This window comes from Pelophylax lessonae (assembly GCF_965119305.1).
Source record: "Pelophylax lessonae genome assembly, chromosome: 1".
Taxonomy (NCBI): domain Eukaryota; kingdom Metazoa; phylum Chordata; class Amphibia; order Anura; family Ranidae; genus Pelophylax; species Pelophylax lessonae.
In genome coordinates, this window is record NC_138768.1 from 121,670,553 (window position 1) to 121,685,973 (window position 15,421).

Here is a 15,421-nt window from a genome sequence, read left to right on the forward strand (position 1 = left end):
AAAATTTGTATTAATGTGCATAAAGAAGCCAAGGAAAGATGGAAAAATCTCCAAAAGGCATCAAATTACAGATTAGATATTCTTATAATATGTCGACAAAAGTTAGATTTTATTTCCATCATCTACACTTTCAAAATAACAGAAAATAAAAAAATGGCGTCTGCAAAAGTATGGGCACCCTGCAGAGTTAATATCTTGTACTGCCCCCTTTGGCAAGTGTCACAGCTTGTAAACGCTTTTTGTAGCCAGCCAAGAGTCTTTCAATTCTAGGAATAGAAAGAGAGAGGGAATATGGGGGGGGGGGGGAGAGGAGGGGGGCAGGAGTTGCTAAGCCAGAAAGCGCAGGACCATATAGGGAAAAGCCAGAGAAAAGTCAATACCCAGAACAGGTGTCCATAAGGGCCTTGTCCTCATCAGGAGTCCTTACTGGGTGTGACATTTCCTGGGAGTAAATAGAAGCTTACATTTGTTTTGCTCTCATGCTTTTTGATACGCTCTTTTAAGCATGGCCTTACTATATCCCCTTTGGAGCAGTCTGCAGGCCAAACAACTTTAAGCAATCTAAAGTTGGTTTCAAGGGTGCATTTGCATCGTAGCAAGGTATGCATTTCACTAGGGTGGGAGCTGGTTGCGTGCAATATTGAATTGCCAGTAGTGGGCTTCCTAAATAGTGTGGTGGCTAGTGTGCCAGTAGGCTATATAAAAAAATTCCAAAAATGGAAATTTTACTTTTACTATTTAAACTATAGAGCCCATTAACACGTATCCTATTTTTGTGCTGCAGATCACCCAAACACACAAATGTGAATGGGCCCTTAAAGTTTGTAACTTCTTTTTTTTTACAAAAAAAAAAAACAAAAAACAAAAACAATCCCACACAGGTAGCTATATACATACTGACAGCCTGGGTATAAAGCTGAGATATTACTGTCTCTTCTAGAAAAGAAAGGAGGAAGAGCGGGGTGTCCCTCTTCTGAGTCCATTAGCTGCCTATTTTCTACAAAACAGCTGCAGAATCTGGCCTTGCCTCTGGCTGAAAGTGAAATATCCATAAGCATTATTTTATATTTCCATGATAAAAAAAAAACTATAACCAAAAATATGTTGAACTAATAAAGGAGAATCATTTAAACTAATCTTGTTACCTCTGCCAACACATCACACCTACTAGCCAGAGTGAAACCAACATAACATTCTGTTTACGTAATTTATTCTGAGAGGATAGCTGATAACATTAGCAAATAGACATACTGTAATTGTAAACAGCTAAAAGGAAAATTAACTTCAGTTTGAAATAACGAGAGCAATCAGTACTAAAATAAAGTGAATGGCATTCTGCTTAACCATGCAACACAGCTTGCAAGTTCTTCAAAGGATTTGCAATTTAATAGCAGGAAAGTGGGAATCTGAAAAGAGAAGACATACAGATTTCCAATCGAATGCCTCAACCACACATGTACATAAATGCCAGAGACCCAGCAGGGTTTCTGTGCAATAAGCTGCAAAGGGAAAGCCCCGTTGACAACTCCCATTGCTATTTGCAGGTACAGCTCTCATGGAGCGATTACCTGCAAATGATCTGCCATGGATGCAGACTGAACCCAGAAATGACAGTAACTTTTTTTTGCTTCCATGTCCATTTACTGCAGAGGAGATCTACCTGCATACTGTGCTATAGTGGTTTACTACCATCCTGGGCTTCCCAGAGGAATGGCAAGACCCAGGAACTATGGTTACAGCACCTTCTCAGTACTGTAAAAGTGATCGGCTGCCTGTATAGCGGCCTGGATCACTTTTACATGACAGCCAATCATCACACAGAAAAATAGCCAGGACATTAAAAAAAATACTTTGGTAGACAAGGGTTTAAAGAGCTAGGATACATTAAATTGCAATTGTACCGGGCTTCCTAGCCTGTTAGAGCCATTTTGATTGATCTTGTAAATTACAATTCATTCAATAAAACATGCCTGATAGCAACCTAAAAAAGACTTAAATATAGAAATATTTTCACGAATGCTAAAAAATGCAGCAGTGTAACATTTCCACTACCCCCCCTTTCTTGATGACCCAAAAGCGCTGTGTAAAACCTCACCTCTGGGTCCCACCTTTCACTTTTCCCAGCCTGTGTGGCTGGGAAAGAAGCTGATTGAATGTGATCTGCATTCTATCATTGGAGGACAGGTGAGACATCGGAGGTCTTTTAGACTTAATGCTCCCACTCAGCAATGCCCACTACACGGTCTGTAAATTAAATTTTAAGACTACATGCACATCAGCGATGTAAGCCGGTGCGAATGTGGCCTGTGTGAATGTGGCCTGTGTGTGCCCAGCAGCGATCACTGTAGGTAATCATAATAGCTAAAGCCACTGTCAACCTGTTATTATAGTAAACATGGACAGCAGCTGCACTTAGCCACTCAAAGCTGCAGCAGGAATCAGAAGATTATTGCTGCTGCAATTCGCACCGGCCTCAATTACTGGTCTGAATGTAGCATTATATACGGTATATGTAGAGTACTAAGAGTACCTCTTATAAAAAGATACATCATTTATTAGAGATAAGTAGTTAACACATTAGACATTTTTGTTGGACTGTTCACAAAACAAATTTTACAGTGCTTCAAAACGATAAATAGCAAAATCAACAATGTATTCTTTTGGTTATGTTATTACTTTAGAACGCTTGTAATTTAAGCGCCTTCTTTAGTTACTCTTCTTCCCTGTAGGCCGTGAACAAGACTAGACTATGGAGCCACATTATGCCAGCCTTTGAGGGATAGCTAAGACTGGGTATAGAGAACTGGATTTTTGTAAGAACTTACCGTAAAATCCTTTTCTCTGAAGTTCATCGACAGATACAGCTCTGCTTAATCGTAGACTATAGGGTTATGCTCCTCTCACTAGGGATATGCACTAGGCAAAAAAAAAAATGTCCACGCCTATAGGGGCTGTCCCAGCAGGCATACCCCCTCAGGCTCTGCTATACTCAAACAGTTGTTTTGCAAGCAGTGACAGAAAAAGACCCCATAACTCAAAAGTAGAGGGGCGGGTGCTGCATCTGTCGATGAACTTTAGAGAAAAGGATTTTACGGCAAGTTCTTACAAAAATCCAGCTCTCTCTATCGTTCATCGACAGACGCAGCTCTGCTTAATCATAGATTATAGAGATGTTCCAAAGCAGTAAAAACAGGAGGGGTGGGAATAAGACAGTAACAAAAAACCTGAATGCCCCAATGGCCAAATGTAGCCAATCAGGTAAAACATAGCTTAACCAAAAACAACTGGAGCTCCCCCGAAACAATGAACCCTCAAAAAGAAACCAAAAAAAGGGGATTCTCTCTTAAACTGCAGCCTGCAAAAACTTGCGGCCAAAAGAAGCATCCGCTGATGCCAGCACATCTACCTTGTAGAATTTAGTAAAAGTATGCACAGACGACCAAGTTGCCGCCTTGCAAACTTGTAGCAACGACGCCTGATAGCGAAAAGCCTAGGAGGCACTCAGCGCTCTAGTAGAATGCGCCTTCGCTGGAAAAGGAGGAATCTGACCTTTCAGTGAATAGGCCTGTACAACCGTCTGTCTGATCCTCTTACGAGGTCCATCCGTAAGGACAAAAAGAACGTCCGATTTTCTGAAGGACGCAGTGGTCTCCAAGTAAACCCCGATAGCCTGGACCACATCCAAAGAATATAAGGCATACTCCTTAGGATGCTGAGGTTTAGGACAAAGGGAAGGCAGTACAATGTCTTAATTTAAATGAAAATCAGAAACTACCTTAAGTAGGAACGACTGATTAGGTCGAAGTACCCCCTTAGCTCTGTGAACCACCAGATAAGGTGAGCGGCAAGACAAGGCCGCCAATTCAGATACTCTACGGGCAGAAGTGATTGCCACCAAGAAGGCAACCTTCTGAGACAAGGCATGCAGCGAAATCTCCCAAATTTTCTCAAAAGGAGGCTTTTGAAGAACAGACAGCACCAAATTGAGATCCCATGGCGGTAACGGGGTTCGCCGCAGAGGAGCCAAATGGTGCACACCTTGATGCCCCCCCTGGTGATTGAGGTCTGATTGAGCTCGAAGCAGACAATCGCATAGGCGAGTCGTCCAATGACTCAGACAAAGTTTGATCGCTCTGAGTTCCAAAGCATTGATCGGAAGTTTTGACTCTTCTACCATTCAGGTACCCTGAGCACAGAGTTTCCCCAGCACCCCACCCCAGCCCATCCGGCTGGCATCCGTGGTCACAGCCAACCAGAACAACGGAAGGAGAGACTTGCCGTGGCATAGTGCTGGATACTACATCCACCACAACAGAGTAGACTTGGTGTTGTGGCTCAACTGAATCAAGGGGTCCAAGGACTTCTGATCCTTGTTCCACTTCACCAGAATCTCCCTCTGCAAGGGTCTTGTATGGAACTGAGCAAACGGAACCGCTTTGAAGGTTGACACCATCAGACCCAAAGCTTGCATGCAAACTCTGAGGGAAGACAGCTTGTTGTCCAACAACAAATGAATCGCCCCCTGCAACTTTTGTAGCTTGTCTGGGGGGGAAGGAAAACCATCGCCAAGGCCAAATTCAGTTAGGCCCAGGTACTCTAGTCTCAGGAATAGAGTCAACACGGATTTTTTTTATTTGATGTTCCAACCGAACTCTTGCAGAGTTTGGACAGAAACCACCAGATTCTCCAACAGAACCGAATGAGTCCGCTCTAGACAGGAGATCGTCCAGGTATCCCAGTACCGCAATCCCCCTTCGGCGCAGCAATGCTAACACTGGAGTCAGAACCTTGGTAAACATCCTGGGAGCGAAAGCGAGACCAAAGGGTAACGCCACAAATTGATAATGCTGATCCGCACCGCGAAGAAACCGCTGGTGTCCACTGTAGATATAGATATATATAAATATGCGTCCTTGATATCTATGGAGGCCAAGAAATCTCCCTGATGTAGAGATGTCACTACCGTACAGAGGGACTCCATCCGAAACCTCTGCACCCGCACAAAGCGGGTTCAGGGCTTTGAGATCTACAGTAAGATGTGGCTCACCTTGCCTTCTTTCCTGGGCACGGTGAATAGGTTTGAATAAAACCCCTGAAAGCGGTCTGGAGCTGAAACCGGCACAATCACCCCTTGCGACAGCAAGTGGTGTACCTCCCCCTCTCAAGTCCCTTAACCTGGCTGGGGAAAATAGAAGATTGGACGGGAAGAACCTGTCTCGTGGACGAGACCGGAATTCAATTTTGCATCTGAAACGGATCAATTCGTGAACCCATTTGACCTGAATCAAGGAAGTTCAGGGTTCCTGGAAGAATCGAGGACGTCCCCCCACCCCAGACTCGGGTGAAGGCGCTCCTTCATGCAGACGAGGGCTTGTCTGCGGGTTCGGATTTGCGGCCCTTGGACTTAGCGGACCATGGCTTCTTGGAACCTCCCGAAGATCTAAACAGTTTACCTTTTTCCTGTGACAAGGAGGCACGAAAAGAACGTTTACGAGCAGTAAAGTTACTCTTTAGCAACTTCACCCAATCAGTAGCAGTTTGTGCTATGATAACGTTCACAAAGTTAGCTTTTAACATGTGACCCTTTACCACATTCACATGGCGGGATAAGGATTCCACCCCTCTATCCACGGGATCCAAAAAGGTCGGTGACTCCTCCACAAAACACCAGAGTCGCTTTATTCAACCTGGCCACTGGGGGAATCCACCTTCAGTGGTACAGCCCACCTGGTATCCACCGCCTCGGCAAAGGGATAACGGCGTGCAAAACACTTAGGCACCACCAGCATGTGCTTAATGCATCACCATTGTTCATCCATAATAGAGTAAGACAAGTCAGGACAAGGGAGTACTTTACCTGATTTGCGATATTTGCGGGAGCCAAAAGACACCTGCGTACCTGACGCTGTGGGTTCATCAGCCATTATAAGAGTTTCCCACATAAAAACTATCCAATTTTCCACCAAGGCTCGTTCTCACATGACAGCGGATGACAGGTCCTCTTCACCATCAGAATGTGAAGACATCGACCCCTCAGGGTGGTCTGCGGCAACTATATTTGTCAGAATCTGAAGATCCTGCAGATGGAGGGGAGGACGGGGGACGTTTAAGGCTAGCAGCACCAGAGCAAACTGACCGCACTTTTGACATCAGGCTTTGCATAAAAACCGCAATCTCTGGCTGCAACTGCAAGCCGGAGGGTCCTGCAGTCATTTCCAGGGGGTCTGCAGGTGATATTTTATCCTGAGACTCCATTAGCAAACAAAAAAATTTCTGTGCACTGTCCCTTTACGACCGCAAAAAATGTGGTCTCCCAGTTAATATTGTGGACCCCAAAAACCTGAGTAATGTATAAATATAGCAGAGCAGGAGAGGAAAGCCCACAGGGGACCTCCAGAAACTTTACCAGCCCAGATAAAAACGTGCAGCCCTGGGCAGTGTCAAAATGAAAGTAACAGAAGAAACAGGAAGAGGAGCAACTCTGCCTCAAGCCTAAAAAAAAAAACGTGCTGCATGCCAGTCCCGCCTCCGGACCAGAAGAAAATGGCTGCTATACATTCTCAATGGGGAATTCTAAAAAATGGCTGCCCTTATAAACTAATGGGAACACAGAGGTCATGAACCACGGCAAAATGGCGACCCCCCCATGCAGTCTCCGGTTCCCCCAAAAGGGGTCCCAGAAAAAAAGGCAACTAAGGTCCCCATTCAAGGACGCTCCGCCCCCCCCCCGACGATACATCTTCCGCAAATATGAGCAGAAAAGCAGCCGCATTATTACCACCCCCCACGACGAAAACCCACAAGGGGGAGCAATGGGTACGCCAGTTAGGCTTCCGGGGTGCCAGGGAACCGAGGGAGCCCCTAAGGTCTGACCATTCCAGGGAGGTGCCCACGCCCACCCCGCGACCTCCAGGGGTAGAGGGGGGGGGACATGTTACCATGCCGCGATACCAGGCGGGCGCCACTCCGAAACAGATCACCTCCCACCCGGGATGAGGGTGCGACTTAGGGCATTCCAGGTCCTCTGCTTCCCGGCGAGATGATCCACTCTCAGGCTCGTCCCCATCCATCTGGGCACTGTCGTGGCGAGGCCTAGTACTGGACTTAAACCTGCTCATGCTCGCAGGCCAGACTGGGAGACCATAAGGATCTACATTTTCCAGTGCGAAAACCACAGCAGGCTGTTGCTTGTAGTTCCTCTGGATCTTGGTCCTCAGGAACAAAGTAGGAAAATAAAAAATCACAAACTTTCCCTGTTAAAGCTAAAACCGAAGTCCCTATCCCTGTCACTAAGCAGAACAAACTGTTTGAGTGTAGCAGAGCCTGAGGAGGTATGCCTGCTGGGACAGCCCCTATAGGCGTGGACAAGTTTTTTTCTGCCTAGTGCCTATCCCTAGTGGGATGCGCATAACCCTATAGTCTATGATTAAGCATAGCTGCGTCTGTCGATGAACGATAGAGAAAAAGCATTTTTTCTTGATCAGCCAGCAGGACATTGTACGGTACACTTTTAGCCCAAAGAAAGAGCTAGTTGTTTGTTTTATTACCCATGCCAAAAGTTATCAGTCCTCTGGATGGAGCCCAGTTCTGAGAGTGTACCTGAGATTTAAAGATGATTGTTAACTCTAGAAAGGTTGTGTCCGTTGGAAAGATGCGAGCTGCATCTGCTACTAGCAGTGACAGTGAAGAAAAGACTCAAACTCCTACTGTCTCAATCATGATAAACGACATCCCCATGAGAAAGTATCAGAAATAAAAGGGAAAGCAATTTGAAGATTTGACATTTGATTTGGACGTTTCACATACACAGAACACTTTGCCAGAAACTGCAAGGCTACAGTTAAGTACACAAATATAGCAAGCTACGTCATGTAGGAATTTTAGGGAAAATCAATGTCTGGTGAAAAATGTTTCCTTGGCGACAACCAAAGTAAGCTGTCAGGATTTATGTGGTTTTAGACAACTTCACAGTCATTTGTTTGCTACTTCAGAGTTCTTTCATATGTATAACTAAAGGACAGAAGTACGATCCTACACCCTGCACACGTGCTGGCACAGTGGAAACCACAAGAAAAATTGCCCCTGCAGACGAATTAAATGTATCAGACATAAAAGAGACTAAAGAAATTCATCTTCCTATACTTATTGAGTGCAATCAAATACCTATTGATAGAGCGTAAATCTCTACACTGGAAGCCGCATGTTACAAGTACAGCTTTAAAGCTTCAAGTCTATATATCACCTTTGGAAGAGAATGCCAAAATCATGATTCTACAGGGAAGAGACATTTCAGGAGTCTACAAGGTATAAGAAGAGTGCACAAACTGTATATAGTGATCTTTGTAACGATCCTAATGCCCAAAAAATCGAACTAGGCTACATATTTACTTTTGCTCTTCTCTCCAGAAAGAATCAGAAAAAAATGACTGTGCGCACTTACAAATGATTGTAAGAGCACTGATTGTCAGTGGTACGGAATCTCAAAATAGTGATCAAGTCTACATCCGAGAATCCTCTTACACAAGCATCAGTAAAACAATATCTCAAATTATTACTGATGGCAACAAGACTGAACTTTAAATAGGTGTCCAGGAATCTACTAATGATGAGATCCTGTATGACAATACAGATATCTATCAGTACATGGATGGTGTAACTACCCACTCTAAATCACCATCTATCTATGGTAGATACTCCAGAGTAGTATCAATCATCATCAATGGATGTACACCTAGCAAATGCAAAACAAATGTTTATTTTCATATAAAGTCCCAGTGGGAGCCCAAAGACTGATTCCTCATTACTACCAAGAAGACTTTTTCCACTTCTACATCTAAGTGGTTACACAGGCTTTGCCACCTATGGAAAAGTGATCTGCAAGGACTGTTTCAGTTATTGAGAATCAACGCCAAGGTCCTCCTAGATGATTTTTGGACTTGTGCATATATGTTATGTTTTGCATGTTCTCCCTCTCGTTTCCTTTTAGTCCCATCCTTTATGGACTGATATTATGTTAGAGTGAAATCTAAACATTTCAGGCGGGAGTGTTCTATCCCACATATTCATATTTTTTCTGTTGTTGCATTGAATTGTATCAGGTTATAAGGTTATTGTTTAATGTATGCAACATCTAGTGGTGGTTTTAGGTGATTGCAACTTGTTTACTGATGTGATTTGGTATCTGCCTCTTTCCTTGTCTTATGTTTGGTGCTACTTAGTTCAGGATCTTCCTTTTTCCCTCAGTCAGTGTTAGTACATCGGAGAGACAATGTCACTGTCGTCTTCTTCAAACATCCTCTATACTGCAATTATCTGAAGTAAAATTGCATTGGATCTAACTTCTGTGTTTCACTGTCTGTTAAGCTGTCTGTGGATAGTATCAAGTCAGCATATGATTACACTGTTGGTAAAGACTGGGTGTAAGGAGGTATGTCAATGCATAGAGTGGCATTTGAAATAGAACAATCATCAATCCCACTTCATATCCAAGCAGTGTATAAAAAATAATATACATTTCTTCTTACCTGTCAACTGAAGGCAGCAAAGAAATAACAGCAAGGGCAGAAAGTTTTCTTCTCTCAGGCTGTGTAATGTTATCCATTCGATCCACCCACATTTCAATTACATTCCCAAGTACTAAATTAGCCTAAAGATTAGAAAAAAAAAAAGAAAAAAAACACTGAGTGTTCTACAGAACTCACTCTGGATTGCAGCAATAATCTGTCCTGTCTCCTGGGTCATTCATACAATAAACAGGCTTAACAAACAGTTTGAACTGGTCAGCCGAGGATGCGATGAAAGCCATGACTGTATAATTATTCTAGCAGTAATTCCTTACAAAATAGGAAGAAGTGTGTTCTAACGCAGCCCAGAGGCTCTTTTCTTTTGTAATTAGTGAATAAGAACTCATTTCGCTGGATGTTACACTGCATTTATAGTGCTTCTCCTACAGAACAAATGAAAAACCTGGACCTTGTCATTTGTCATGTAAACCAGAAACTCTAACCTCGTTACCTGAATGTTTCTGGGGAATTGTGCTGCAATTATATGTTCTGTTATTTCTGAGAGCATAGCTGTAAGGTATATACAAGTTGTGTGAAAGAGGATATAATCGAGATATTTAAATGAACAGAAATGCAACTTCAAAATACCTACCATGTAACTCTTATGTAGCTGCCTGTTCTATCTATCTGTGCTTGTACATCAAAGTAGTGAATGTTTAAATGGTTATCAAGTTCATCAATGGATTTATCCAGCCAATTTGTGAACCACTTGATAATTAAAATATATAAGTTTTTATGCTGTGTAAGGTACAGGCTTTTAATTTTTTTAGTGATTGCAAATCAGTCTCCCTGTGTTGATCTTTTTTTAGCATGGTCGTAGAGAACATTTGAAGCACTTTAAAATAAGTGAACTGGCGCAGGTGATTGCAGGTGCCACATTCTACTGTTACAGTGCCTGCTGCTCCCTTTCTCAATACAGCTCCCCAAATGTTCTATATTCAGAAGATTAGTCTGAAATGCTCTATTTTCACAAAGCTAGGTTTGCCACCCTGCCCTTCTTCTGGCAAAGCCTAAAACACTGAGAAGTGGGATTAGATACAGCCTACCTGTTTGCCCTATACCAAGGTTTCAGGTTTTTACAGAGTTTCAAGCAAGGCATGATAGGACAGTAACCTTTTCTTCTGAAGGTATGACATAACATCAGAGGCTACAGACAAAAATTGGATTAAAAAAGTCCAATATTAATTGTTGATAAAAAAAAAAAATAATAAAAAACAGTAAATGTGTTTTAGGGGCAATGCTCTCCCCATTCATCAGGGTTAAAGAACGTGCAAAAAAAAGTCATGATTATAAAAAAATGATCAAAAATGTTTCCTTCATCGCTTCTTTATTATTTATTATCCTAGTTGATCTTTTTTCATCTGTCACATACATCTATTTAATTATTTGTTTATTATAAACTTTTTTAATTAATTTGATTTTTTTTTTATATATATCATTAGTAATTACCAACATTTTTCGGTTTAGCATTCTATTACATAATTTTCTTATTAGTACTGTCATTCACTTTTTCTGGGTTCTACCCCCTGTTCACGCCGACTTTGCTTAACTGTCACTCAACTTCTGCAAGACTCCTCCCTCCTTTCCAGTTCTGCTGGACTCCTCCTCCAATCCCCAGGACTTTCTATTTCCTCTCCCACCTCCCCTGTCACCAGCCATGCCAGACTCCTCCTCCTCAGATCCCCAGAGCTGTCCTTCCTTCCCTGCACATAGTTTTCCTATTTAAACCCTAATAAGCAGTACTGCCATCCCCCATTGCTGCTCACCAACTGCTGTGAGATGGTTCCTCTATGAGGAATATGGCTTCTAATATAGGTAATCTTCTCAATTTGGTTACTTGTTCACTTTAGGACTGTCTTTTTCATCATTATCATTGCACAAGGTTGTTTTTTATTATGTGACACAGATCTGTGAAGTCACATGGTTAAGTCCATCCAAATTTGTTGAGATATGGTTCTGTGCGCACCATTCTGAGCATGCTGTCCAATGTCAAGATATCATTATAGCTGCTCCTGCAGCTCTGATACAAATATGACCACTATAGGAACCAATGAGTTTTACCATTGTCACATCTATTGTCATGAATATTATAGTCTTGGCAGTTCCTGATTTCCCCTATATGCAAACATGCAGACATAAATTAAGCTACCTAATCAGCCTCAGGCAACCACTGACCCACATGTTCAACTACTGAGACCTCTTTTGTTAGGTATAGTTTTTGTAGCTGCTGCTCTCTATGCAGACAGGCTAACTCAAATAGGGCTGCCAAATAGTTTTATTTCAGCTGCTTGGTTTTCTGTTTGTTAAGCACCTATATTCTTCTAGCAAGTCCAGCACTTTGCTAATATTTGTTGAGCAGCTTCGTTTTTTTTCCCCAGTAGCCGATTAATTTTATTTTAGCAGCGTTGTTTTGGTCTTTTCTCCCAGTAGTCAAGTTTTATTTCAACAGCTGCACTTCTCAAGCTGGGTACATACTAAGCTTTTTCTCTTTCAATCCAGTGGGCTGAACGAAAAATAGAAAAAAATGAGAGATTGCCATACTAACACAAGCGATGATGGTACAGGGATTTACCCTGCTGTGCTATTGTATTCTGACAGAGGGACCGTTTTCGGCACGTGTGTACCCAGCATTAGTGCTTTGTAATTATTTATTGTAGTAGCCAATTAGTCTTTTAAAGCAATTTGGTTTCTTAGTTTTCTTCAGAACCTTTTCCAATAATCTTATCAGTCTTCTTACAGAAGTTTGGTTCTTAAGGGTTGATTTACTGAAGGCAAATAGACTGTGCCTTTTGCAAGTGCAGTTGATTCAGAGCTTAGTAAATGAGATAAAGCTTCACTTTACAAGAAATACCAAATCACATGTTATGTGATGTATTAGATTTTGTTGTATATATTCATGTGTGTATCTAGACATACTTCATCATTATGACTATGTACAGTGGGTAAATAAGTATTGAACACGTCACTATTTTTCTAGGTAAATATATTTCTAAGCCTGCCACACGGGTATTTTGTCATTTAAAGTAGTGCGATTTAAAGTTCGACTTCAACACTACTTCAGCCCTACTGTGAGATTTATAATGATTTGACAAGACTTCAGTGAGAGGGGATGTTCATGTCACATTGAGGAACAGTGATGTTGTGAACAACAGTTTAACTAGAAAAGGGTTAATCTTTCAGGCTCATGTAGTGCTGATCACAGTTTTTTCCCTACATATAGCGGGTGCCGTCTTTGCCTCTGCATCCGCTGAAGAAGTCTCTCCTACGGGAAGGAACGTGTACGGAGGAGGAGGGAAGCATCTGATGTCACCTGTGATTGTTCTGCCTTGTTACATCTACACACGCTACAAGCCTGCATTGCCTGGCACTGGGCTACAGTGCTACATATGTAAGCCTTTTTTTACTTCAATAAAGCAGTTTATTTTAAACAGAGAGCACTTTATATCCGTTTTGTTTTATATGTTATCCCCTTGGGAGCCATTGGAGTGTTTCATCTGTCAGCATCATTCGTTTTTTCCTGTTTTGGTTACGTCTGGCTGGATTGGGGATCTCTGCTGGTGATTTTCTTGTGCCTTAAAGGCAACAAGTGCTTTTTGACCAATCTGTTTATTCAGGGGTCGCCCTTGGAGGTGAGAGGCTTGTATTAATGGTGGAGGATCTCTGGCACTTGATCACCCAAGAACGGTATTTATTTGGACCACATGTCACTGCATGGGACTTTTATTATTTAATAATATGGTATAGTAATTTTTTTTGTGAAGCGCTGCACTGAATTTATTCTTGACTTTTCCTGGGATTTGATCATTTGACCCTGAGTGTCCAGCTGCTGTTTATTTTAGGTATTGTTTTGCGCTGATCTAATTTTTCATCTATTTTCCACTCCGAACAGGCCTCGCCACGGTCGGCCAAAGAAGTTGAATGCACATGCTCAGCATCATATCCAAAAGGTTGTCTTTGGGAAAGTGCTGCCAGCATTGCTGCAGAGGTTAAAAGGATGGGGGGGGGGGTCAGCCTGTCAATGCTCAGACCATGAGCCGCACACTGCATCAAATTGGTCTGCATGGCTGTTGCCCCAGAAGGAAGCCTCTTCTAAAGATGATGCACAAGAAAGACCACAAACAGTTTGCTGAAGACAAGCAGACTAAGGATATGGATTACTGGAACCATACCCTGTGGTCTAATGAGACCAAGATAAACTTTTTTGGTTCAGATGGTGTCAAGCATGTGTGGCGGCAACCAGGTGAGGAGTACAAAGACAAGTGTGTCTTGCCTACAGTCAAGCATGGTGGTGGGAGCGTCATGGTCTGGGGTTGCATGAAAGCTGACGACACTGGGGAGCTACAGTTCATTGAGGGAACCATGAATGCCAACATGTACTGTGACATACTGGAGCAGAGCATGATCCCCCTCCCTTTGGAGACTTGGCTGCAGGGCAGTATTCCAACATGATAACGACCCCAAACACACCTCCAAGACTACCATTGCCTTGCTAAAGAAGTTGAGGGTAAGGGAGATAGACTGGCCAAGCATGTCTCCAGACCTAAACCCTAGTGAGCATTTGTGGGGCATCCACAAACGGAAGGTGGAGGAGCGCAAGGTCTCTAACATCCACCAGCTCCATAATGTTGTCGTGGAGGAGTGGAAGAGAACTCCAGCGACAACCTGTGAAGCTCTGGTGTACTCCATGCCCAAGAGGGTTAAGGCAGTGCAGGAAAATAATGGTGGCCACACAAAAATATTGACACTTAGAGCCCAATTTGGAAATTTTGGCCCCGTTCACACTGGGGCGACGCTACTTTGCCGGGCGACCTCATAGGTCACGGCACGCTGCTCGCCCCGCGACCTCGGAGCGGCCGGCACGGACTTCATAACATTGAAGTCTATGCAGGTCGCTCCGGGTCGCCCCAAAGAAGCTCCGGACCCTTTTTCTAAGTCGGAGCGACTTGTGTTGCTCCTATTAGAACGGTCCACAGCTTCTCTATGGAAGGCGACCTGTCAGGCGACCAGGTCGCCTTACAGGTCGCCCCAGTGTGAACGGGGGCTTTCACTTGGGGGTGTACTCACTTTTGTAACAAGCGGTTTAGACAATAATGGCTGTGTGTTGAGTTATTTTGAGGGGACAGAAAATGTACACTGTTATACAAGCTGTACACTCACTGGCTTTTAGGGTTCCTCATTGTTTTCTAAAAATCCAGTTGGAGACCTGGAGCCTGGAGATTTCATAGCGATCAGGGTGGGATGAAATCTCCAATCCTGGTACCAGGTCTTGGGAACAGCCAGCACACTGATTGTGCAGGTGGGTCTGGGCCTTTTTGCAGAGACAGGACCAGGGTTTGGGGCTTCACCCTCCCTAGGAGTCCTGGCATGCAAGGGAGAAGTGTGCATGTCTGACAGATCAGATGGAGGGCCCAAGCCTGTGGGCTGGAGCAGCAAGGAAGCTGTGAAAAAGTGTCAGCAGGGGTACAGAGTGTGTACCAAACAGGGACACTGGTACAGGGTCAAGCGGACCGAGGTTAAAGCCTGAGCTGCAGTGCTGACCAGAGAGCCAGCTGGCTTGGTATTATTCGCTTATTATTTCTTTACTGCTGTGTAAAGTTGAAACCCCTGCGTGGGAATCCTGGATGGACTATATTTGTTATTTTTCTTTAATAAAAGTGGGTCAACAAGCCCTTGAACAACTGGCGTAGACTCAGCTTACTGGTAGGCTCTACACTAAGCTAAATAACCCCCAAAGATCACAATATATATATATATATATATCTATATATATATAGATATATATATCAATCGAGTAGGATCACTTACAACCTTGCTACATAAGCATATTATTTTGGGGTAACAGAGAATGCACTTATCTA

The 15,421-nt window shown here is 43.2% G+C and overlaps 1 protein-coding gene across 1 annotated transcript in view; it reads right to left on the bottom strand.

The window, feature by feature from the left end:
• Positions 1–15,421, bottom strand: part of IPO11 (importin 11) — a 926,630-nt gene that overhangs the window by 277,647 nt on the left and 633,562 nt on the right. The window contains exon 26 of the mRNA XM_082270245.1: positions 9,525–9,646. Within this exon, the coding sequence (XP_082126371.1) occupies positions 9,525–9,646 (122 nt within the window). The remainder of the gene's footprint in view (positions 1–9,524; positions 9,647–15,421) is intronic.